Source organism: Suricata suricatta, chromosome 13 (assembly GCF_006229205.1).
Source record: "Suricata suricatta isolate VVHF042 chromosome 13, meerkat_22Aug2017_6uvM2_HiC, whole genome shotgun sequence".
Taxonomy (NCBI): Eukaryota; Metazoa; Chordata; class Mammalia; order Carnivora; family Herpestidae; genus Suricata; species Suricata suricatta.
The window spans coordinates 22311358-22334233 of record NC_043712.1 but is presented as its reverse complement, the minus strand read 5'-3'; the positions used below and the strand labels follow the sequence as shown (position 1 = coordinate 22334233).

General features: G+C 47.8%; 2 protein-coding genes across 4 annotated transcripts in view; one reads left to right on the top strand and one right to left on the bottom strand.

Moving 5' to 3' along the window:
- Positions 1 to 22876, top strand: part of LOC115275826 — a 55626-nt gene that overhangs the window by 4886 nt on the left and 27864 nt on the right. For 2 of the 3 annotated variants that reach the window (XR_003901768.1, XR_003901769.1), the window contains exons 1-2: positions 192 to 1398; positions 10679 to 10746. Coding sequence is in view for 1 of the 3 variants with exons in the window: in XM_029919599.1 (XP_029775459.1) it covers positions 188 to 702 (515 nt within the window). In the remaining 2 variants the exon portion in view is untranslated. Of the gene's footprint in view, positions 1 to 187; positions 1399 to 2843; positions 2918 to 10678; positions 10747 to 22876 lie in introns of those variants that run through there. The other variant, XM_029919599.1, reaches the window with a different exon arrangement.
- On the bottom strand, positions 12631 to 16002 carry C13H9orf152 (chromosome 13 C9orf152 homolog). The gene is made up of 2 exons (XM_029919600.1): positions 15810 to 16002; positions 12631 to 13176 (listed from the first exon to the last, which is right to left on the bottom strand). The coding sequence occupies exons 1-2, from the start codon at positions 16000 to 16002 to the stop codon at positions 12650 to 12652; spliced, it is 720 nt and encodes a 239-aa protein (XP_029775460.1). The 3' UTR covers positions 12631 to 12649.

Here is a 22876-nt window from a genome sequence, read left to right as displayed (position 1 = left end):
TCCTCTCTCGGTACATAGTCCCCCTCAAGTGAATCCTTTCCCGGAGTTATAAGGGCACAGCCTCTGGGGAGAGACATGGTTACAAGCACAGATGAGAGGAACGCAGAACAGAGGTCCTCTGCACGCCATCAGGATATCCCGTGTCTTTTCACACAAAGGCTGACAGGTGCCTCCTTGTGTATTACAGATCCCACTCGAACACCCACGCCCCACAGATCCCGGGTATCCCGGAAGCAGTGCCGGCGTGCTTCCTGGGGATTTGTGAGATGCTTTCACCTGGGCTGGGGAGCCTCGGGGACAATCACCGATCAAAATCAGCTGACTGTGCTCAGCTGCCCGTTATGGAACGCCTCTGGGTCACGCAGCTGCCTGCACCTGAGCTACCCTCTCGGCGTTGCAAGCCCGCAGATGGACCCTAAGAAGCCGGTGGCTGCTGAAGACCTTTGCCGTGATTTTCAGCCGGAGACACTGCCAGCTGGTCCGAGACGACCTCGGGCTGCCCGCAGAGCTGCCGCAGCATGGCGGGGATGCTTTGCTAACGCTGCAGGATGTATTAACGGAAGAGAAATGAGGCTCTTTCACGACGGGTCCCTGAGTTGTTTGGGGGAGGGTTGCATCAATCTGCCGGCAATGCTTAGTAGTAATAAATGGGTTTATGATATGCATCTGGCTTGGTGGAGCCTGGGGGCTCGGACCACGTAAGGCTGGCCACGTGGCTTCAATAAGCCTGCAGGACTGGCTCGCTCTAAGAGACTCCCACCACGAATAGACTTTGGGTTCCTTCTGCTCAGGTTCTCTGCATGTACACCGGTGAGGATGTGGGACCTGTGTGACTCAGCAACGGGAGGACAAAGAAGAACTGCTCCTGAGAGTGCCAGACCCCTCCCCCTCTCCTGTGTCACACCCAGTGCCTGTGACAAGACTGAGAGTGACACTTCTGAATCCTGTGAGCCCTGTCAGCAGCAGAGCGTTGAAGGTAATTAATGTGCAATTAACACACATTATCTTTCGATGCACCTTCATGGTCTATTCTTCATGTCACCTAAACCGTCTGCTTGCTAAGTGCACTTGGTCGTTGGCGATCAGTCTGGTGACCCGGAAATGGGAAGGAAGGCTCGTTACCAGGGGAATACTGAGGGCTCTCGGTTGTAATTCTGTGGCCTCCATAAACACACCGAAGAGAATGCAGGTGATTTGCTCAACCAGCACATAAATTGGAAAAGCACAAAGCCTCTCCCGCAGGGAATCTGTCTACAGGGAAGTGAGCGGGGACACCGGAGAGCAGCTTTCTCAGGAGGAAGGCAGCTGGGAAGAGAGACGAGCACCGGGACAGAGCCCCGTGGATGGGACAGAGGGATGCACTCCGAGACCTGAAGAGGGAACCGCAGACTCTGCTGGGTAAGCATATGTACTTAAAAAATAATGATTTAATGAGGTGAAATTCATACAACTGAAATGAATCATGTTCACAGTGACGAGTCAGCACACTGAGTACATTCACAGTACTGTAAGCCCCCACCTCTCTCCAGTTCCCAAACGTCTTCATCATCCCAAACAGAAACCCCGTAATCATTAAACAGCTGCTCCTCATCACCCCTCCCCTGCCCTCGGCACCCACGAATTGGCTTTTGTCTCTATGGATTTGCCTGTTCTGGAAATTTCGTATAGATGGAATCATACAATTAAGTGATCTTTCGTATCTGGCTTCTCTCACTTTCTTAATGGTTTCAAGGCTCATCCAATTTACAACATGTGTCAGATCTCCATTCCTTTTTAAGGTTGAGTAGTATTTCCACTGTGTGGATACACTACCTTCTTTTTGGTTTTTTGGGGGTTTTGTTTTTTGTGTTTTGAGAGAGAGAGAAAGAGAATGCATGAGTTGAGGGGAGAGAGAGAGACTCTTAGATTCCACACTCAGCATGGAGCCCTACAGGGGGTTCAATCCCACAACCTTGGGATCATGCATGACCTGAGCCGAAATCAAGAGTTGATCCCTCAACTGACTGAGCCACCCAGGTGCCTCTGGGTGGACCATATCTGTCTGTCCGTCCACACATTGATAACCATCTGAGCTGTTTCCACCTTTGGGCTATTGTGACGAGCGCCGTGGACGCGCATGTACCTGTGTGGGTCCTCACTTTCAGGTCTTTGGGACACACGCCTAGGAGTGGGCTTGTGGAGTCGATTGGTGATGCTGTTTAACTCCGCACGCACATAACTTTCCTTTGCACCTGTGTCAGGAGTTGGGGATTAGCAGAGGGTTGTTGGAGAGAAAGTTCGGTGAGCTCAGAGTACGGGAGTGGGGGGGGGGGTGTCTGCCCCACATGGAGCTGAGAGAAAAGGTATTTAAGGAAACTCAAGCAGCATGTTCTGTGCTCTCTGGAGACTGGGAAGCGGAGAGAGGGGATTGGCACAGGACGCCCCCGAGCCTGACACGCTGCTGGCTTTGTAATAACCTGGCCAAGGAGCTGGCTGTGTGCACTAGGCCTCCTCTCCAGGACTTGTGGGCACAAAGCATGGTGCGGGTGTCCAGTGGGGCAGAGACGGGCTTCTCGTTCAAGTGATGCGAGGTTTCCTTAGATCCTGCGCACCGGGGCTGCCCGGAGAGGGGCAGGAACAACAGCGCAATGAAACTGGAGGGTCACCCCTGCACGCAGAAGAGCCACAGACCAGTGACAGGCAGCCAGCAGGAGAGGGGGCACAGCGTCCCAAGTCAAAGGAACATCCCAGAGATGAGAGGGTGGGTCTCCAAAACCAAGAACGAGGAAGTGTTGGCTTTATTCCTTCCTGGCCCTTTCATGGTGGTATTAATCAAGGTCTTACCTCACCTCCCTCCCTCCCAGCCATTGACCACTCGCAGCCCTGGAGACGACAGAAACCTCCCTAAGTCATTTAGGATGAGAACTAGAAGTTCTAGGTATGTGAGCACTAACCAGGCTTCCCGCCCTCCCACTGCGGACATCAAGCCCTGAGCTGCAAAGGAAGTTTTACCTTTCAATGAAATCAGAAATCTTTTCCTTTTTAAAAATGACAGATAGGACACGTTAAGTTCTGTACTGAAACTGTGTTTTGCGACTTCGTGGCCAGAGCACTTCCCATTTCTGTGAGTGATCAGAAAAGTGACCAGCCCAGCCATGGATTTCATCCATGACCATGGATTTTGTTTTTAATAAAACATATAATAAAATGCAAGGGTACAGTCTAGACCAGAGCCATTAGATAAGATGTGCTGTTGGCATTATAATTCTTTGGGCTATTGGTCATCGTTACCATAATACAAGATCGCTGAGGGGGGTGTGGTGTTAAGAATTGGGGTGGAGGCACCTGGACGGCTTAGTCAATTAAGCATGTGATTTGGGCTCAGGTCATAATATTGCAGTCGGTGAGTTTGAGCCCCACACCAGACCCTCTGCTCTCAGCAGAGCCTGCTTCAGATTCTCTATCCCCCTGGTTCTCTGGCTTTCCCCTGCTCATGGTGTGTGTGTGTCTCTCTCTCAAAAATGAACATTAAGAAAAAAAGAATCAGGATGGCCAAAGTTCTTGAGGTTCACTGAATAAAATGTTGCTTAAAAGTGAATTTCCGGGGCACCTGGGTGGCTCAGTTGGTTAAACATGTGACTTTGGCTCAGGTCATGATCTCACAGTTTATGAGTTCGAGCCCTGCATGGGGCTCTATGCTGACAGGTCAGCTTTGGAATCTGTGTCTCCTTCTCTCTGCCTCTCCCCTGCTCATGCTCCGTTTCCCTCTCTTTCTCTCTCTCAAAAATAAACATAAAGAATTTTTTAAGTGAATTTCTTAGACGCCCCCTTCCTCTGACTCGACTTTTTAGTATATCACCATTCATGGTTTATGATTTAGGTTTATGATTTTATGCCCTGTGTGTATGCCTGTTCAGTGTGCGTTAAGCTTTACTTACCTGAAGAACAAAGCATGTGACATTCCTGTGTATCCATCTCTCTGGTGGCAGCACAGAGTCTGGTACGTGGGAACAGCTCAGTACCTGGAAGAGATTTGTTTGTTCTAAGCAGACTGTTCACTTACTAATGACACTACAGAGCCTGGCCTCAGCAAGCACACTGGGCTTCTCAGCCTATGGGGGGGGGCTGTGCCCTTCCTACAGGGCTTGCAGGGGTGGTTTTTCTTCCCTGTCACCTCCTTTCTCTCTACCAGGAGGCTACCAGGACCGCCCTTCTTTAGGCCAGAGTAGGAAAACGGGGCCGAAAGTCAGTAAGCGAGCTTGTCACAGTGGTCTCTCCAAAGCCAAGAAAATGTTCCTTGTTTCTGTGCAAGTGCTTGTGTAAGGACGCAGGTCTGAAACTGACTCCCTGAGACAATAGAAGGGCACACATTGCCCTAGGCAAGAGGGACTACCCTTGAAACGCCCTACAAAGTGAGGGTCCTGGGCCCACTCTGTGATTGGTCAATACTCTAAACGTTGTGATTGGGTCCCGTCAAAAGTAACAAATACTCTAGGCAATGTGAATGGTTAAACCTGCTGTCAATCATATTGTATAATAATGATTGGATCACTGTATTTCCTGTAACTCCCCCTTCCCAAACTCATACAAGCCCTGCCCCACCTTTGGGGCTCTCAGCATGGATCCACCATGCCGGTAAAGTCTGTGAGCCCGAGTTTAGGCCCCGGTGTGCCTAAGCCTGTAATAAAGCCCTTTGCTTTTGCATGCGTGACTCGGTCTCCCTGGCGGTTTCTGGTTTTTGGAGACGATAAAGAAATCTTGGGTATTACACTTGGAACACTAAAAGGATCTTTTTTTGGCTTAAATAAATCTATAAGAGATCTATCAAATGTGACCCACGCATACTGATTGCACATAAAGGTAGGAGACCCATGAGTCTGCCTCAGAGTCACCCGGAGGACCTGCTAAGCCACAGTCCTGGGCTTCACCTCCAAACTTTCTGGGTCAGCAGGACTGGATGGGCCAGATAATTCTCATTTCTGATATATGCCCAGTGAAGCTACCACTGCCAGTCTCCAGAACCACGGAGTTAGCTGATCCGCTGGGGTACCGCTGGCGACCCCAATGGCTCCAAAGCTAATGGCTCTGACATTTTTAAAATGTCTTTAAAACACTCAAAATAACTCTTTGCCTACCCTCCTCGTCCCCTGGGTAAATATCAGAGTGTTCTAGGAGCTTCCTACCCAGACTGCCCCAGGCCCTTCTCCTGAAGCGTTCCTCACTGACGTAACCAAGTTCACCGTTGTCTGTGTATGGCTTCCAGTTCATCTCAACGAGAATCCTGAAATTACAGGACCTTCCAGCAAGAAGTGACCATGTGCCTGTGCCTCCACAGAGGGAGAAGGTGCACAGGGGGGCCCTAGAGGAAGTCCAAGGTCTTGTCCCCCCCACATAACTCTACCCCAGACGTACAGTTGGGCCTGCATGTTGGTAGGAGGATCACTGACCCTTCTGGTCAACTCTCTTTTTCAGAGAACCCCAGACCCAGGGTGGGATCTTCCCATCCACAAAGCTAGTGTGACACAATAAGCATAGGCTGCCTCCCCCCACGATGGGTCCTCACCCCTACCCCCCTCCTTAGAAAGTCAAGCAGGAGTGTAGGACCCAAAGGAGAGGGCACATGAAGAAGAGAGGGAAGCCTTTGTCCCTTGAGTAATTTCGTTTGAGCCTCCAGCTTGCAATCCATGTGGTCCCAAGGTAGTGGGTCTGAATGCTGACCACACATTACAATAACCCCGGGGAACGTCCAAAAATCACCTCTGCTCAAACCCAGCTGGCCTAGACAGGCATCTGTTAAGTCTCACTGCCCTCTTTTTTGTTTTAACAAAGAGAAATAAAAGCAAATGCCACCAAAGGACATGTCCAAAGAGCAATATTAGCTTTTTTCATGATGGCAAAAGGTGAAAAGAGGACATTGGGGAAAATGTGGCCAGTTACTAGGAAGAGGCTGAAGGGAACTTTCTAGAATGCTGGAAATTTTTATCTTGACCTATGCCGTGTGTGTGTGTGTGTGTGTGTGTGTGTATCTCTATGAAAATAAGTGTATTTATATATATAAAGTCTTTAAGATATACACTGAAGAGGGGTGCCTGGGTGGCTCAGTTGGTTAAAGATTTTAATCTCAGCTCAGGTCTTGGATCTCAGGATCATGAGTTCAGGCCCTGCACTGGACTCCGAACTGGGCGTGAAGCCTACTTAAAAAAACAAAAGACATACACTGAAGATTAGTGCACTTTCCACACCTGCCATGTTTTATGCTTTGATCAAAAAGAAAATATAGAATATCAGTGCTCTGGCCCTAGCCCAGAGATTGTAATTTAGTTGAATATACTCTAAGTTCCGTGATGATTGTCTTGTGCAGTCAGGGTTGGGAAGCGCTGTCTAGACCAGTGCCTAAGGACAAGGCCCACCCAGCTGCCTGCCTAAGGTTCCAGGGGCAACAGGGGCCCACAGCTCATGTTTGGGACACGTCACCAGGGTCTGGCCACGGTGAGCACTTGCTCTAAGTCTCCTGTGCACCCACCACCCCCTTGAGAGACTGGCAGTGGTCTTTAGCTGGTCAGGGGTCTTCCCATCGATTTTGTGAGTATGATTTTGTCAGCATATAGTACAGCTCAGCAGGGAGGAGCTTGGGACTTGGGGAACAATCTACCCTAGTCCTCAGGTTGCGAGTGTAGCCACATATACCCCAGGCAGAACCTTACAAGCAGAGCCAGCCTGTGGTACTGGGGGGAGAATCTGACAGTGGAATCAGAGACTGGCAGGGGGCGGGATCCATGGGGGGGGGCAAGGGGCAGAGCAGGGGGCGGGGCAAGCTCTCTCTAGCCCCTCTTACCCAGAGAGCACTGCATCACCTGTGAGCAGGACCTGCTCCAGCATTGGGACGGTCTTTGCTGAGCTAGAGCTCCTACTGGTCCCGAGGGCCAGATCAGGCTTTCCTTAACAACACGTGGGGAGTTTGGGCTGGCACAGGACGCGGTGCTGACCACCACCACCACCTTTTCCCTCCTCTTTCCATTGCTTGGCCGAGGCTGAGCGGTTGGCGTGCTGCCAAGCCTTGACTGTGATCCTGGACTTGGGGAGTTAAGGGGGTGTATGAAAACAGCCAGGCTGGGGAAGGGTTAGGTGTATCTGGATGAGAAGTCCTGGTGTAGAGTTAATATGGTTCATGTTAGTACAGTGATTCTTTATCAGGAATGGTGTTGATCATAGAAGTTTTTCAAAATATGCACAGCCTGATTCCAGGCTCATTGGCTCTGTTTTTTAGGGTAAACTAGCACTGTATTATTTGGAAGAGTTCTAGATGGTAAACATCCCTGATTAAATAAAACCCCGGGCTTAGTACTTTGTTTTAATTTGCTTTTATTTTCACAATCCTCGACATGATTTAGTTGTCAGATCTAGTCAGTGGTAATGTCTTCCAATTGTATATTTTTGTACTAGAATGTTGCCTTCTGATTTTTCCTTTTTTTGAGAACATAGAAGACTTTTATAATTAAAGGAGCCGAAGAAATAAAAACAAAACAAAGCAAAACAAAACAAAACAAAACAAAACCTAGCCAGGTGGCAGATTCCTCAATGAACAGACAATGAGGAGGGAGATAAACTGATTCATAATTGTGGTTGTATTGTCTTTCTGGATGGAAGTGAAGGGGGAAAACTTAATGGAACTGCCACAAGCCCAGAGCCAAGAAATAAAATGAGAATGAAAAGTTCCGTCCCTGGAACACTGTTTCCAGGAAGCGTATTTTTCGTTAGCTGTGGATGAAAGATAATCACAACAGATGAAAAAACAAAATAAAAAACAAACAAAACCTTCAGGAATTTATGTGCAGATGGAAAATGTTGACAGTGAGTCAGGCAGGTCTTTCTAGATAATAAGGAAGTGACTTAAAGGAATATTAGTGCAAAGTAGGGATACCCAATGCCTCAACGGCTGGGAAAGGGTTGGGTTTTAAAAAGCAGTATTCAAAATGTCATAGGGTTCTCTCTGCGCTCCACACAGGAGCACCAATTTCACCACCAACAATTTCAAGTCAAAAATATTTCAAGAAGATTTCCTAGCTATGATGACACAGAAATAAATGAAGGGAAGGAATCAGCCAGGAACAGTTTCACATAGTAGTGTTAAAAGATAAACTGAGGAATGGTAAACGTTTAAAAGAGTTTATTTGAGCAAAACTCTATTCTGATCAGGTAGTCCCCAACTGAAAGTGGTTAGGGGTACTCCACCAACAGAAAAGCTCAGGGAGAGACTTTGATAGAGCAGATGGGGAAGCAGAATAAGGAATGATTGACTGGCTATAACCCAACGCCTAGTTGGCCGTTAGTGACAGGTTGTCCTTAGGTTTCAATTTTGTTACATAGAGGCATTACAGGATTGGAGTTGGTTTGCTTAAGTTAAACCATCTTCTCTAGCAATGGTGATGGCAGCAAGTAGGTGCAGAAATGGCTCTGGTCTGTGTGCACAGGCCCCAGCTGGGCCAGCAGAGAGTAGATGAGACCTAGGCACCAACCGGGTAAAGAGAGGTAGACCTCTGATGCATAGCAGGTCGGAGGGCTGGAGCTAGGGGTTGGAGACCCTCATCTACAGGAGCCTGTGGGGGCCACTACCTGTCCATGTGAAGCCCACAGACCATGAGCTAGGTCAATATAGACAGCCAAGGGAACAGAGACTCCTGCTGGGCCAGGTGGGGAGTGAGGGGTCCTCACTGTGGTTGGAAAGCTGGGAGACCTGATGCATGACTCACCCTTGTGAGCTGGGTGGTCTCTAGTTCATGAGAACTTTCTTCTGCTAGCACTGCAGAGAGTTGGGCACCACAGCCAATCACATAAAGAGCCATCTGTGCTCCCTGTGCCTTCCACCCTGGTGCCAAAAGGCTGTACCCTCTGAACGGGGGAGGGCTGTATGAACAAGGAGATCATGCTCCTCTCCTGAATCCAACTCCACTGGCCTTAAAGGTGTTTGCTTTAAGGCCTTGCTGGGGCAGGAAGGGAGGTTCAGTAGGTAAGAACTGGGATGAAAAGTTAGGGAATCTGGATGAGGTGGCATGGAGGCAGGCTGCCTCCTAGCGGGGATGTGCAAAATTGCCAGCTAACGCCAATGTCTCCTCCTGTCCCTGCTTCTGCCCTATTGTGGCCTCATGTTATAACCGAAACTTGTGTCGCTCAGAGAGCTCAGTAACTCAGCCAAAATTATGTTTCCTAATGACAGTGCTGAGGCTGGAGCCTGGAAGACTGAAGCCCATCACCAGCAGCCATGTGGTGGCAGGCCAGAGTGAGGGGGTGAGGGGTCCTCACTGTGGTTGGAAAGCTGGGAGACCTGATGCAGGACTCACCCTTGTGAGCTGGGTGGTCTCTAGTTTATGAGAACTTTCTTCTACTAGCACTGCAGAGAGTTGGGCAAGAGGTTAGCTCCGGTCCTGCCCAGCACAGGAGAGAGAAAATCAGCTGTGGGTACTGTGACAGCCCAAACTAAGCTGAGCCCTTTGCCTGAGCAGGTGTGCCAGCCCATGGGTTGGTGGAAGTGTGAGTGTGACTGAACAACAGAGGGGTGGTTCTGGTCTAATGCTCTTGGCAGAAGCAGCCTTGTGGGAAGAGGAAGAATCCCAAACCAGCCCTGCCCTTGCCCCCTCTCCCTTCAAACTCTCCCAGAGGAACGCTCAATCCTCAGTCCCACCCCCAGCACAAGAAGGTCCCAGGAAAGACCAGGAGTCTGGGGCAAGGGTGCCCTATCAGATCAACCTTGGTGATGGGCAGTTGGCTCAGACCTGAACTTGCTGACACTGACCTGACCTGTTCTTGGCTGAAAAGGTTTCCCACTAAGGCATTGCCTCTTGGACTCTGGCCTTCTGAACCCATCCATGCTCAAGGAAAAGCAACTTCAGACTGAGGACTATGGATCTAGAAAACCGGAATTTGTGGAAGGTTTGCATTTAGGGAAGTGACCTGTGCATGTCCAGTCTCTTGAGGTCTGTGGCTCCCCATCACCCTGGCTCTCCTTCTCTCCCCAGTCAGGGTCCTGCTCTTCAGTGTCCTTCAGTTGCTCTCTCCTCCCTCTTCCTTACCTCTTCTAAAGAAGGATTGGAAAAATCCTTAGAAATTTTTCAACTAAATAAATTGTGCATTTTCAGGACTTATTCAAGACCCTGCCTTCTCTCTGCACTCTGCATAGATGAGCTCACCTTTGCTCATGTTTTCAGTCCATCCACATACTCGTGTCCCTCAAATTCATGTCATCCAGAACTTTGGTCTCAATTATCCCCTGGCCTATTTGATAGCTTCATTTGTGTGTCTCACGAACATCCCAAACTCAGGATGCCTCAAAGTGAACTTACAATCTTCCTTCGGTAAATCCTAATGACTTTATCTCCAAAATAGATACCAGATGTATCCAGTTTTCCCTCATCTCCTCAGCTCTCACTCTTGCTTGAGCTAATAGCATCTTTTCCACTGAACTTATTTTGAACATTTCCCTGGCATTGTCTCTTAATGTGACTCTCAACTCATCCTCCATAGAACAGCTCAAGTAATCTGGTTAAACTGCAAATCAAATCATTTTAGTCTCATATGTAAATCTCTTAATAGCTACTTACTGTATTCAGGATGAAATCTAATAATGTACTACAACTGGCCCCGATCTACCTCTGCAGCCATTATTTCTGCTCATCCATGCTTTCCATTTCTTCTCCCCTTCCAGGCACCTGGGATAACTGCCTACCCTTGAAGTGAAGATAGGACTTTGACACTCTCTCTGGACAATGAAAGGTAAGCAAAAGTGATTTCAAAGCCAGTACATGACTATGTACATGGCTCTCCTCCTGCTACAGTGATTAGGGAAGCCAGTATTGATACTGTAGGTGCCACGATATTGAAGCAGCCTGAACTGCTGGCCATGTATGTACAGGAGCTTCCCTGGGAAGTTTGCCCAAATCCATTTTCGTGAGTGGGGAAAAAAAAAAAGCTTCCATTGTAAGATTTGAGGGTTTGTTTCTGCAGCAAAACGTAGCCTATCCTGACTGATACATTGTAGAAAGAGGGGTTACTTATGGGAATCTTCATTCATTCATTCATTTATAGAGAGCCACAGCAGGGGATAGGCAGAAGGAAAGGGAGGGGGAGAGAGACTTTTAAGCAGGCTCCACTCCCAGCATGGAGGCCCATACAGGGCTCAGTCTCATAACCAGGGAGATTGTGACCTGAGCCAAAATAAAAAATTGGATGCTTAATCAAATGAGCCACTTGGGCACCCCCGGGAATCCTCTTTAAAACAAAAACGAAGGACAAAGTTTTTTCAGAAAATGTCCTTATTTTTCATTAGACTAGAAAACAAATTAGCTGTAGCTCTTATTAATTCATACACACAAAAAAATGCAACAAACCTCCAAATTGGAATGAAATTCTGGGTGATCCAATGAGCAGGCACATCTGTATCTTTGACCGGTAATGACAGACCTAGTTAACAGCTCTGGATGAAGATGTGCAAGACTAGATCACCATTGGGGAAAAAGAGGAAAATATAAATGAAACCTTACAGAGAGATATCTGATATGATGGAAAGGCAGCTTTGGTGTGTTTAAATATCATTCCTAAAGTTAAACATTAACCAGGAAAGACGACCTTCTTATCACTCAAGTAACACCTGTTTCACTTTTTCTTGAGTTTAAAATATACTGGGAAGGATCTGAGTGCTTGAAATTTAGCTGAAAAGAAAGGAGTTTGGTGAGGGGGGATACATATTTTCCAAGTAGGAGCATTTCTTTGTCTCCTGCTCAGGCTCTGATTACTATATATCTTCAATCACTGACAGTGTTTAATAAGAACATAATTAGGAGAGAGAGGGAGAGACAGATGGAAGGATGAGAAGACAGAGAAATTGGCAGGAAGGAAAGAAAGAAAGAAAAAGAAGGAAAGAAGGAAAGGAAGAAAGAAAAAGATAAGGCAAGGAAAGGAAAGGAAGGGAGGGAAGAATAGAGGGGGAGAGGCAAGGACATAAACCAATGGCTGCACTGGAATGTGCAGTCTCAGTGAGAGCTGAGAAATGGCCAACCCTTCCTAAACACCCCTTAAACACATGAAACAGTAGGTTTGTTTGTTTAACCCACGGTGACCATACTTTGGGAGCCTCAGCTGAAATGCTGTGGTCATTCCCAATGAATGGAGGGACTTCTTTGTGAGCTGGCCTCCAGGCACAGTAGCCAGAAAAAGGTAATTCTCAGCGTTTGTTTCTCCAGATCATGTGAGAAATCATCAGAAGATACTGAAAGCAAGACTGCCCACGCCCGTTGACTCCCGGGCACTGCTAAGGCTAGGGCGCCTGTGTTATGTTTGCAAATTCCCGTTTTGAAAGACAAAGATGTCTTACTGGGCCTACCCAAGGAATGGCATCCAAGACTCCATACCAGTGTCTTTGTATACAAGCAGAAAAAGGCCACATGGCATCAATCAGACAGCCCTCTTTCATCCTGGACTGTGTGCAATCTGGCCTAGGCAATCTCTTCTTTTTTGAAGGGCAAGACTGTGTGTCCACCATGAAGTTCAGAATCCCTGCAACTGAGTTAGTCCAGCTCTTACTCATAGCTAGAGGCCCTAGTTGTGGCTCTGCCTCTTGTGTTCTTTGATGAAGCCATCAATAGTTTCAACGCTGGGACATTTGGCTGCATAGAAAGCTTCAGGCTGGGCCATATAAGCCCAGGTTCCTGGCAGTTTGAGAGATCCTGGGAGTTTTCCTCTGGGGAAATGGATAGTGAGCTGGTTTTCCAGACCTGTGTGGGTTCTTTATGGAAGGAGGGCACTGAATGCCAATACTGAAGCCAGATCCCCCTGCCTTTGTTTGGGCATCGCCCTCCTGACATTCACACTGGGCTGTTTCTAGGACAGTGGTCCCTTGCTGAGCCATCTGATTGTTTTCAAACAAGCCCAAGTCTCCTTCCTGTGGGGGCCTTTGCTCGGACCCCACGAGCTTGCCCTTGTGTTTTACTCGAAGACCAGTTTCCTGGTGGAAGGTCTGGACCCAGCGGTGCGTCTCTAGGTGCGTGTGCCAGGGAGATTTGGGGACTTGAAGGCAGCCTCTGTCAGCCTCCTCCAGCATCGCCTCTGCTTCAGGATCTGCCTCTTCCAGGGACAGTGAACACCTTCTCTCCTTGTTAATCCAAACAGCACTGACCATGGATTTAGCAGGAGCAGATGTGCACCCTCCTGACAAAGCAAGGCACAAGCAGGGTCACCACTGGAACGTACGTGGGTAGCTCCCCTTTTAGGGGTCTCAGAGCTTTCAAGCTGAAGGAATACAATCCCAAAATGTCAAGGAAGCCAGGTAGCCAGTACACTGCATGGGTATATACACACATACATGGGTCACACATGACCCCGCTTACATATGTTCACACATGTGCATTCCCTCCCATGCCCACACATTCACACCCACGCACTCTCTAACACACTCACACACACACACACACACAAATGCACAATTATTCATTCATTCAACATATATTTATTGAGCATTTATTATGTGCCAGGCACTATTTATTCTAGGTTCTGGGACTATGGCAGTAAACATTGAGACAAAATCCATATCTTCATGGATGGGTTCAAGTGGGGTAGAATATCTTATAATATATAGTCTGTATAGAATAGAATAATATATATTCTGTATAGAATATTCCATATAGAATATATATTATAATATATCCATTCTAGCAAACAAATATAATAAAATTGTAGGTAGTAACCGATGCTTTGAAGAAAAACTCAAGCAGAACAGAGTTTAATAACAGACTCCAGCGAGGTAGAGCTAGGGAACTAGCATTTCAAGCTAAAAGAATGGTACAGGTTCACGTGCACTGGCCTAGGGGAAAGGTTACTCTTGACTTACAAGGTTCTGTGCTCTGGGATTCCAGTAACAGGTTTACCTCCTGAGGTAGAAGACAGAGCTGGTTTCCAAGCAGCTCCTCTTGGAGGACTGCCCCTTCCCCTTCTCCCACCCACAGACGCAGGTCTGAGAAGACACCTATAGTTCCTGCTGCTTCTCTGAACTGGCTACAGGGACGGGGATCCAGACTCATGTCTCTCTTCTTTCTCGGGGATGTATTTTTACCACCTTGTGGCACATGACAGTTTATCATCAACCCTTGGTGGCAGAGAGGGTTGTGGGAATGACTGCAAGGCATGTTCCCAAGACAGCAAGTCTGTGATCAGCCTGGAGAGCCCTCTGAATTGTCCGTGAAGTTTCTTGAGTATTTGGGAGTGTGTCACCGCAAATGTGCCCAGTATGGCACACTTTGTCATGATGGGACAAAGTATCGGCAGGAGTGGGGAGCTGGTGTTGGGGATCTCAAGGCAGAAGGGAGCCCCTGAGCTCCAGTTCTGGGAATCTAAGAGGAACAGGACTGGTGTGGCCATCTCTGCCAACAGTGGTGGGACTGAACATTTATTCCCATTTTAGGACTGCACGGTTTTTCTCAGCCTGGGAACCTAAATGTTATGTATTTATTTGAGAACAGAGGAGGAGGGGAATGATGGGAGAACCAAGGAACTAGTATCCTCTCCACTATGGCAAGGTGGACAGGCAGGTCTTGGTAGCAGAGAGGAGCTGTCCACCCAGCATGTGGTCCACAGAGACAGAGGAAAAGGACTAAGTGGGAGGTAGACCTGGACCCTGACCCCAAAACAGTTTCCATGGAGTGGCTGACCTGGCCTGGGCATCAGAAGTCTTCCCCGACAAAGCAGGGCCTGCCCGGCCCTAGCTGATTACCTGATGCCAGAGGAGGAGGGCACTGAGTTACAGGGCTTGGGAGAAAGAGCCAGAGGGGAGGGTTTGGGCAGGGGAGGGTGAGTTTGATGGGGCAGGTGGAGTTTAAGTTGTCTTTGGGACAACGCCCATTACAGGGATTTGTGAGTCTGAATTGTGGGCGTGTTAAGCCTGGTACTTTCATTTGATAGTGGTTTAATTTGATAAATGTTTGCTGCGTGGCTGAATGAATAAACACCTTTGAGGATGGTCTAGGGCTTTCGGAACCTTTCAGTGTATGCCCTGCCGAGATGGGGGGCTATTTGGCTATGCCAGTTCAGTTCAAACAGAACCCATCGGCTGGCAACAGCCCAAATGAGAAACGGGTGCCTTTGGCTCGGTGGTGAAGCTGCCACGCACAGCATTAGCCTTCCCACCTCCCTTGGCCTACAGCTACTCCTCTGTTAGAGGCAAGGGCCAGGACTGAGCCCCGGGCCCCTAACTTCCTCCAGGAATAAAATCTGGTTCCCAGAGGGAAGAGATGTCTCCTCTTGAGCGTTCTGTATCTCTGCCTCCTTGGCTGCTGTTTGAGACCGTGATGAGCAAGCTCCCGGTGCCAGGGTGCCTCCCCGGTCGCTGAGCCCAGTGCCTCGTCCAGCCAGTGCCCAGGCTCCTGGGAGCGCCACGTCTGCTCTCTCCAGAGCCAGTTTCTCTGGTTTGCAGGCCCTGAGCCCAGCCAGGAAGAGCTACCATCTCCCCACCTGGCCCAGCAGGGTCACCCCCCCTCCCCCCGCCATCCACCAGGCAGAACAGTTCTACGAGGTGAGAACTTTAAGGGCAGAGGCCAGGTACAGCAGGCAGCCGGCCAGATGCCTGGTGGAGGCCCCTGGGTCAGCTGGCAGGGGAAGGAACCGAGCCAAGCAGAGCTGCTCTGAACCCGCCTCCCTGCTCTGGCTCTGACTTTGCGGGCATCCTGCTCTTCCCCACCAGGAGGGCTCCCAGAGCCCCTGGCCTCCGCTGTCTTCAGCCAGCCACCCCTCACGCCCAGGGCCGGGCCCTCCTCCCTCCACGTTCGCCCAGGCACCTGCCCGGCCCCTACCTTTCGGGAGCACCACCAGATGGGCCTGGGCCCTCTGCTGCCGACGCAAGCCTTCGTACTGGGCTCTCAGGAGCTGCATGCTGACCCGGGGCCCTGTCCCCGGGGCCTGAGTCCCTGAGGCCTCAGCCATGAAGCAAGACCCCAGGAGCCACAAATGGGGCAGGGCAGGGCATGGGCAGGGAAACCCCTTCATCCGGAGAAAAGCAAACAGTGATGGGCGGGGCGTGGGAGGGGGGAGGAGAGGAGGGGGGTTGAGAGGAGGCAAGTGGACAGGTAAGGGGGAGGAGGAGATGAGAGGGAGGGAAAGGTAAGGGAAATGAGGGACAGTGTAGGGGAAGGCAGCGCTAAGTGGAAGGTAGGGAAAGAGTGAAGCTCAGGCAAGCGGACAGACTGACTGGTGAGGGATATGTGGGGGGAGGGGAAGGCAGGAGACAGGGACATAAGAAAAGGAAGCGTCAGAGGGGAGAGGAAGATTGGGGGGTTGGAAAAAAAAGGATCCCCAAGAGGGAAGGAAGGAAAGGAGGAGGAGGGTAGTAAGACAGGCTAAGGGAGGAGGGAGGAGATGGGGGCTGGCGGAGGGAGGGGCAAGGAGCGACAGACAGGAGAGATGGAGGGGCGAGGTGTGAGGGGGGAGCAGGGGAGAAAGCAACAAGGCAAGCAGAGCTGCTCAGAAGCCTTCTGGGCGCCCAGGGTCCTTCTCCGGGCGTACTGCAGGTCCTTCTCTGCTCAGTCCCAGTGTTTAGAGTTCAACTCCCAGAGTTCCTGTGAAGTCTCCCGCTTCCGGGCGGCGCTGGCACTGATGCAGGGCAATGCCAGTGCCACCTCAGCTCGCACCTCTTGGACTGAAACCTGGAGGCTCAGGGCCAAACCTGTCTGTTTGATTTGCAGTTGGAAAAAAGAACTCCTTCCGCGGCCTCACAATGCTGGTGCCTCAGGGGTGTGCGTGCGGCAGCCATGCCCTAGGGGACCCCAGTAGGAAGTGTGCCCCCAAATCTCTGCTCACCCACCACTCACATCCCCGAAGAAAGCCCAGACCCAAAGTCCGCCTTGGGGACGGAGCCCAGGGGAGCCTCAGCTCTTAGACATTTGCACCGGCCTGTTTGGTCTAAGCATTTTCCAACCAACCAGTTAGCTGGTGTTTATCTTACCCACGGAGAGAGGTGCGCCCTCACCCCTGCTTGCCAGCACCACCCTCTCTCTATTCCCTTTGAACCGTAGACTCTCTGCCCTGTCTTTGCACCATTTGGTCAGCTAAGTCGCTTTCTATCTGGTCCTAACGGAACCAGCGCACCAACGGAGGCAGTAGAAAGAAGTCACAGCTGATCTCTAGGGGCCGAGCCGGAGGGTAACTGGATCGGATCTAGGGGTGTGATGTGGAGAGTACGTCTTCACCGGGCAGTGTGTTCATTTTCTAGGGCTACTGTAGCAAAGTGCCACAGATTGGTGAGCTTAAACATCAGAAATGTATGGTCCTACAATTCTGGAGGCCAGAGGTCCAAGTTCAAGGTGCCAGCAAGCCGAGTTTTGTTCTGGGGACGATGAGGAATCTGTTGTGGGCTCTCACCTGGCTTCTGTTGGCTCGCTGGCAGCCTTTGGTGTTCCCTGGCCTGTAAAAGCGTCCCTTGACCTCTGCCTTTATATTCATATAGTGATCTCCCTTTGTGTATGTCTGCCTCCAAATTTTCCTTTTTTAAAAAATTTTTTAATGTTTTTTATTTATTTTTGAAAGACAGAGAGAGACAGCACAAACAGGGGAGGGTCAGAGAGAGGGAGACACAGAATCCGAAAGAGGCTCCAGGCTCTGAGCTAGCTGTCAGCACAGAGCCTGACGCGGGGCTCGAACTCACGGACCGTGAGACCATGACCTGAGCTGAAGCTGGACGCTTAACCGACTGAGCCACCCAGGCGCCCCCAAATTTCCCACTTTTATAAGGACACTAGTCATCTTGGACTAGGATCCACTTTAATGGTCTCTCTCTTTTTTTTTTTTAATGTTTTATTTATTTATTTATTTATTTATTTATTTATTTATTTATTTATTTAGAGAAACCCAAGTAGGCTCTGCACTCCCAGAGTCAGGTTCAATCTCCCCACCTGTGAGATCATGACCTGAGATGAAACCAAGAGTCAGAAGTTTCACTGACAGCCACCCAGGTGCTCCTCTAATGGCCTCATCTTAATTCAGCTAATTATATCTACAGTGACCCTATTTCCAGGCAAAGTCACATTCCGAGGAATTGGGGTTAGAACTTCAACATGTGAATTTGGAGGGACATGATTTAACCCATATCAGGTAGGGGAATGGCAGTTCCTGTCACAGAGGTAGGCCCAGGAGAGGAGCAGACTGGCGGGTGGGAGAGGAGAAGGTTCTGTGTTAGATGTTGTGACAGAGGCGCCTGTGGTCTTGGATCATCAGGAGGGGGTCTACGGCTTGGTAGAGACATGCCTGCGTTGTCCTTTGTGAAAGTGATACGGTTCATTGTTGGAAAAGCTGAGTCGTGCTGCTATGAATATTCATGTGCGGGTTTTTCTTTAAATACTTGTCTCCGGAACCTTGGTTACTCTTCCTAGGAGCAGAATTGCTGAGTCATATGGTGGTTACATGTTGTTTTTATTGCAAAACTTCCTTGGCCGTAAGTGTATTGCATTTTGAGGACCTTAAATAATATTTTGCATTGTATGCTTTGGCTCCTCTGTTGCTATGCCAAGAGCTCTGCCCTAGAGCAGGCTGGCCTTTGCAAGTTTGTGTTTGGTTTTTTGGAAAGGTGATTACTGTTTATAATGTCTCATCATGTAATGACAAAATAACTCCCTGTCTAGAAACAAGCAAGATTTTGAGAGGCAAGGACACCTTCTGACCTCCTTTCCCCAGCACTGTTATGTCAAATGAATGAAAAGTCCAGGGGCGCCTGGGTCGCTCAGTCAGTTAAGCAAGCATCCAGCTTTGGCTCAGGTCATGATCTCACACTTTATGGGTTCGAGCCCTGTGTCGGGCTCTCTGCTCTCTTCACAGAGCCCACTTCAGACCCTTGGTCTCCCTCTCTTCCCTTCACCTATGGCACTCACTCTCTCTCTCTCAAGAATAAAGAAACATTAAAAATATATAATTAAAAGTCCAGTATGAAAATGCGTAAAGGTTTCCCGAAATTTGATTGGCTGTGGCCTATATCAGAATCCTTACCTGTGCAATTACAACTCTGTGTAATGATTGTATAATATCAGTAAGTGAATTGTAGACACAGTGTGGTGATGGTGTGCCTGGACTCCACTGCCAGACCCCAGGGTTTTCGTCCTGGCTGTGCCGCTTACTAGTTGTGAAATCTTGTTTCTCAATCCCACCATCCTCCGTTTCCTCATCTGTAAAATGGCTAATATTAGTTACAGTTTCCTCATCTCTAAAATGGGCTAATAATAACACCTTTATAAGGATATAAAGTCTTAAACTTTTTAAATGTTTATCTATTTTTGAGAGAGAGCAAGTGAGCAGGTGAGGGCTGAGAGAGAGAGGGAGAAACAGAATCTGGACCAGGCTCTAAGATCTGAGCTGTCAGCACAGAGCCTGATGCAGGGCTCAAACCCACGAACTGTGAGATCATGACCTGAGCTGAAGTCGGACCCTTAACCGACTGAGCCACCCAGGCGCCCCTGGATATAAAGCTTTTAGAACAGCGCCAGGCATGGAGTCAGCAGTGTAAGAGTTTGTTGAAGGCAAATTCACAAATTGGTCCAGATAATTCCAATACCTTGAATCAAAATAAAAAGTTAATATTACAAGTTCTTCTAAAGAAGGCCGTTACTGAGTTTAGTTTTGACCATGCCTATCACTCTCTGTTAAAGAATGTTTCCCCCCCAAAATAAAGTATATATAAAAGCTATTGAAGGAACACTATGTGGCTACTATGTAATAACTAATTTTGAAAACCTAAAAAGAGACATTACAACATTTAAAAACAATTTTACTAACAACAAAGCACAATGTAACTATAAGAAAAACGGCCTCTACCATTTGGTTTTGAAGTCACGATTCAATTCCTTCCAAGTTTATTCATTTACCAGCACTTATTCAATTACTACAGTGTTCCAGACCATATAGAATAGTACATTAAACAGACATGATTGGTGCACCTGGGCGGCTCAGCTAGTTACGCGTCTGACTTCAGTGCAGGTCATGATCTCACGGTTTGTGGGTTCAAGCCCTGCGTCAGGCTCTGTGCTGAACATTTGCTCAGAGCCTGGCACCTGTTTCAGATTCTGTGTCTCCCTCTCTCTCTGACCCTCCTCTGCTCACGCTCTGCCTCTCTCTGTCTCTCAAAAATAAATAAATGTAAAAACATTGTTTTAAATTAAATAAAATAAACAGACATGATCTTCATGGAACTTCAGTTCTGGGGAAAGAATTGTATAATTCAAGTTCTGATAAACACTAGATGAAAATACTATACATAATTTAAATGATGCATATATAGCATTTGATGGAGTTCATGGCTTTTACAGTGTGTGTAATATATGTTATCTATGATTATGTGCTATTCCAATAATTATAATTTATCCATTTATTCATCATCTTACATTAATGTTTCCTGCCCTCTAGTGGGGACTTTGAGTCATAGTCACACAAACAGCTGAGCAAGGTTGGAGGGATTTGGTGTTTCAGCCACTCTTTAATGAGCTTTTGGTGGTTGGGATGCCTCCCAAGGTATTAGGCCATGCAAGACACTTGCCTGCTATAAAACCAAGTAAAAATAGTTACTTATTGAATAAATAACAAGTAGTTCTTATCAAAATAACTAGCTTTGGAGAAACATTTTTCTGTTTGCACACCTGGCAGGTCTGTTTACAGAGATGCATTTATATGGGCGTAGGGAGCCGGGGGTATGGAATTTCCCTCAGTTTCCTTGCTCTGAGTTCTCCGCCTGGTCTCAACAAGGTATGGTCTGGTCCCTCTGCACTGCTGCCTGTCGACTCTGGACCATTAACAAAGATTTGGGGAAGAATGGTGAACCTAATTTCATAGACTTTCTGTCTAGACTTACCCACAACTGTCCGACCTATAAATGTTGCCCTGTCTTGATTCCCACACTGTGAGTTTCTGCTTAGGCTGTGTTGTCCCAGTTACACCCCTGTGCTCCGCTGTTCACATACTACACTGCGGGTCTCTATAGTGTGTGACTTTGTGCACTGAACGCCAAGGAAATTCACTCAGAGTCCCACTGTTCTCTGCTTCTGCTTTTTTACCAAAGATTTCAACTACATCTGTGGCTTTTAGAAAATGACTTTTGGATCGCAGTGGGTTTTGCTGATGATCCCTGGGCTTCAGAGAAATCCCGTAAACTGGTCAGGTGAGAGTTGCTCAATTTGGCATAACCTCCCCGTCAGTTTTGACATTTAATCGGACTTTTTGTGATATTTTATTTATTGTCCTTTATTTGTTTCTGGCATTTATTTTAATGGGCTATTTTTATGTTTGGGTAAATTTGGAGATGCGCTAAATCCAAGAGCACAAGGGCTTTCGAAACACAGAGTCAAGTTAAACATTTGCCAGAACCTTCCTTTGGAAGTTCTCTTCCCGTGCATCCTGGGCCGCTTAGTCCTTTCTCCTCAGAAGTTCTGGGTGGAGACAGGCCTGGGTGGCTTCCCCACTTCCTCGATGGTGAATCACTCAGAATAAGCCTTTTATGCGTCTCTAGCTTCTGTGCCCCCAAACTTAGCCCGGTCCTCCTGAGAGAGTGGACATTCCTTTGAATAGTCAAGGGAAAATGAAAGCACCAATGAAAAGATGATTACAAATATAAACAGTGTGGGCCTCTAGGCAATTTGTGAACACGGAGGACAGATAACTAAGTATCTAGTAGTCCTGACCTCTCCATGCCTGTAGTCCGCAGGCAAAGAGGCACGGAATCAGAGATGGAGAAGGATTTTGGTCCATTGAGAAACTGGAATTTGTACTTTGCTTGAAGGCTCATGGACATATAGTCTGAAGACGCTCTTGGATTGCTTATTGACAAGAATTACATGCCCAAAAAGTTGAATTCACTTAGGGACCCAAGTAGAGAGTGAATCTAAATTAAATAAATTTCAGGCCACATATAAACATCTTAAAAACTGCCTTGAAATAAAACAGCTTAATATGCTTGTGGCAAATGTGGCTGCAGAGCGGCGGGGGAGGCGGCAAACGGTGTGCGGCAGTGTCTAGGCAAATGGATATCCCTGTGGGCAAAGGTTAATCTCAGCCTCCGTCTCACATCATACACAAAACATCATACACAGTTCTAACTGAATCGTAGACCCACATTTAAGAAGACAGTCTTCTAGAAGAAATAATAGAATAAGTTTTATTTACTTGGGGAAGGCAAAGATTACAAGACAGAAAAGCCACTAATAATGGAGTATATTATTGATACAATGGACTGCATTAAAATGAAGAAGTTTTTGGTTTCTTATTGAAGATATTATTAAGAGTAAAAATAAAGGGCACAGGGGCGCCTGGCTGGCTCAGTTGGTTAAGTGTCCAACTTTGGCACAGGTCATGATCTCAGGGTTCGTGGGTTCAAGCCCTGCATCTGACTCTCTGCTGACAGCTCAGAGCCTGAGCCTGCTTCAGATTCTGTGTCTCCCTCTCTCTGCCTCTCTTTTGCTTGTGCTCTCTCTCTCTCAAAAATAAATAAACATTTTTAAAATATTTAAATACAGGGTACAGAATGGATATAGAAATACCAGTCAATAGACTCATATATAGAATATATAAAGAATGACAAGCCACTAAAAAAAAGATAGACATCCAATACAGAAATAGTCAAAGGACAGCTACTTCATTTTTTATTTTTATTTTTTATTTATTTATTTATTTATTTATTTATTTAAAGTAGTTTATCATCAAATTAGTTTCCATACAACACTCAGTGCTCTTCCCCACAAGTGCCCTCCTCCATCACCTCCACCTCTTTTCCCTGCCTTCCCCTTCCCCTTCAACTCTCAGTTCGTTTTCAGTATTCAGTAGTCTCTCAAGTTTTGCATCCCTCTCTCTCCCCAACTCTCTTTCCCTTTTCCCCTCCCCCTGGTCCTCCATT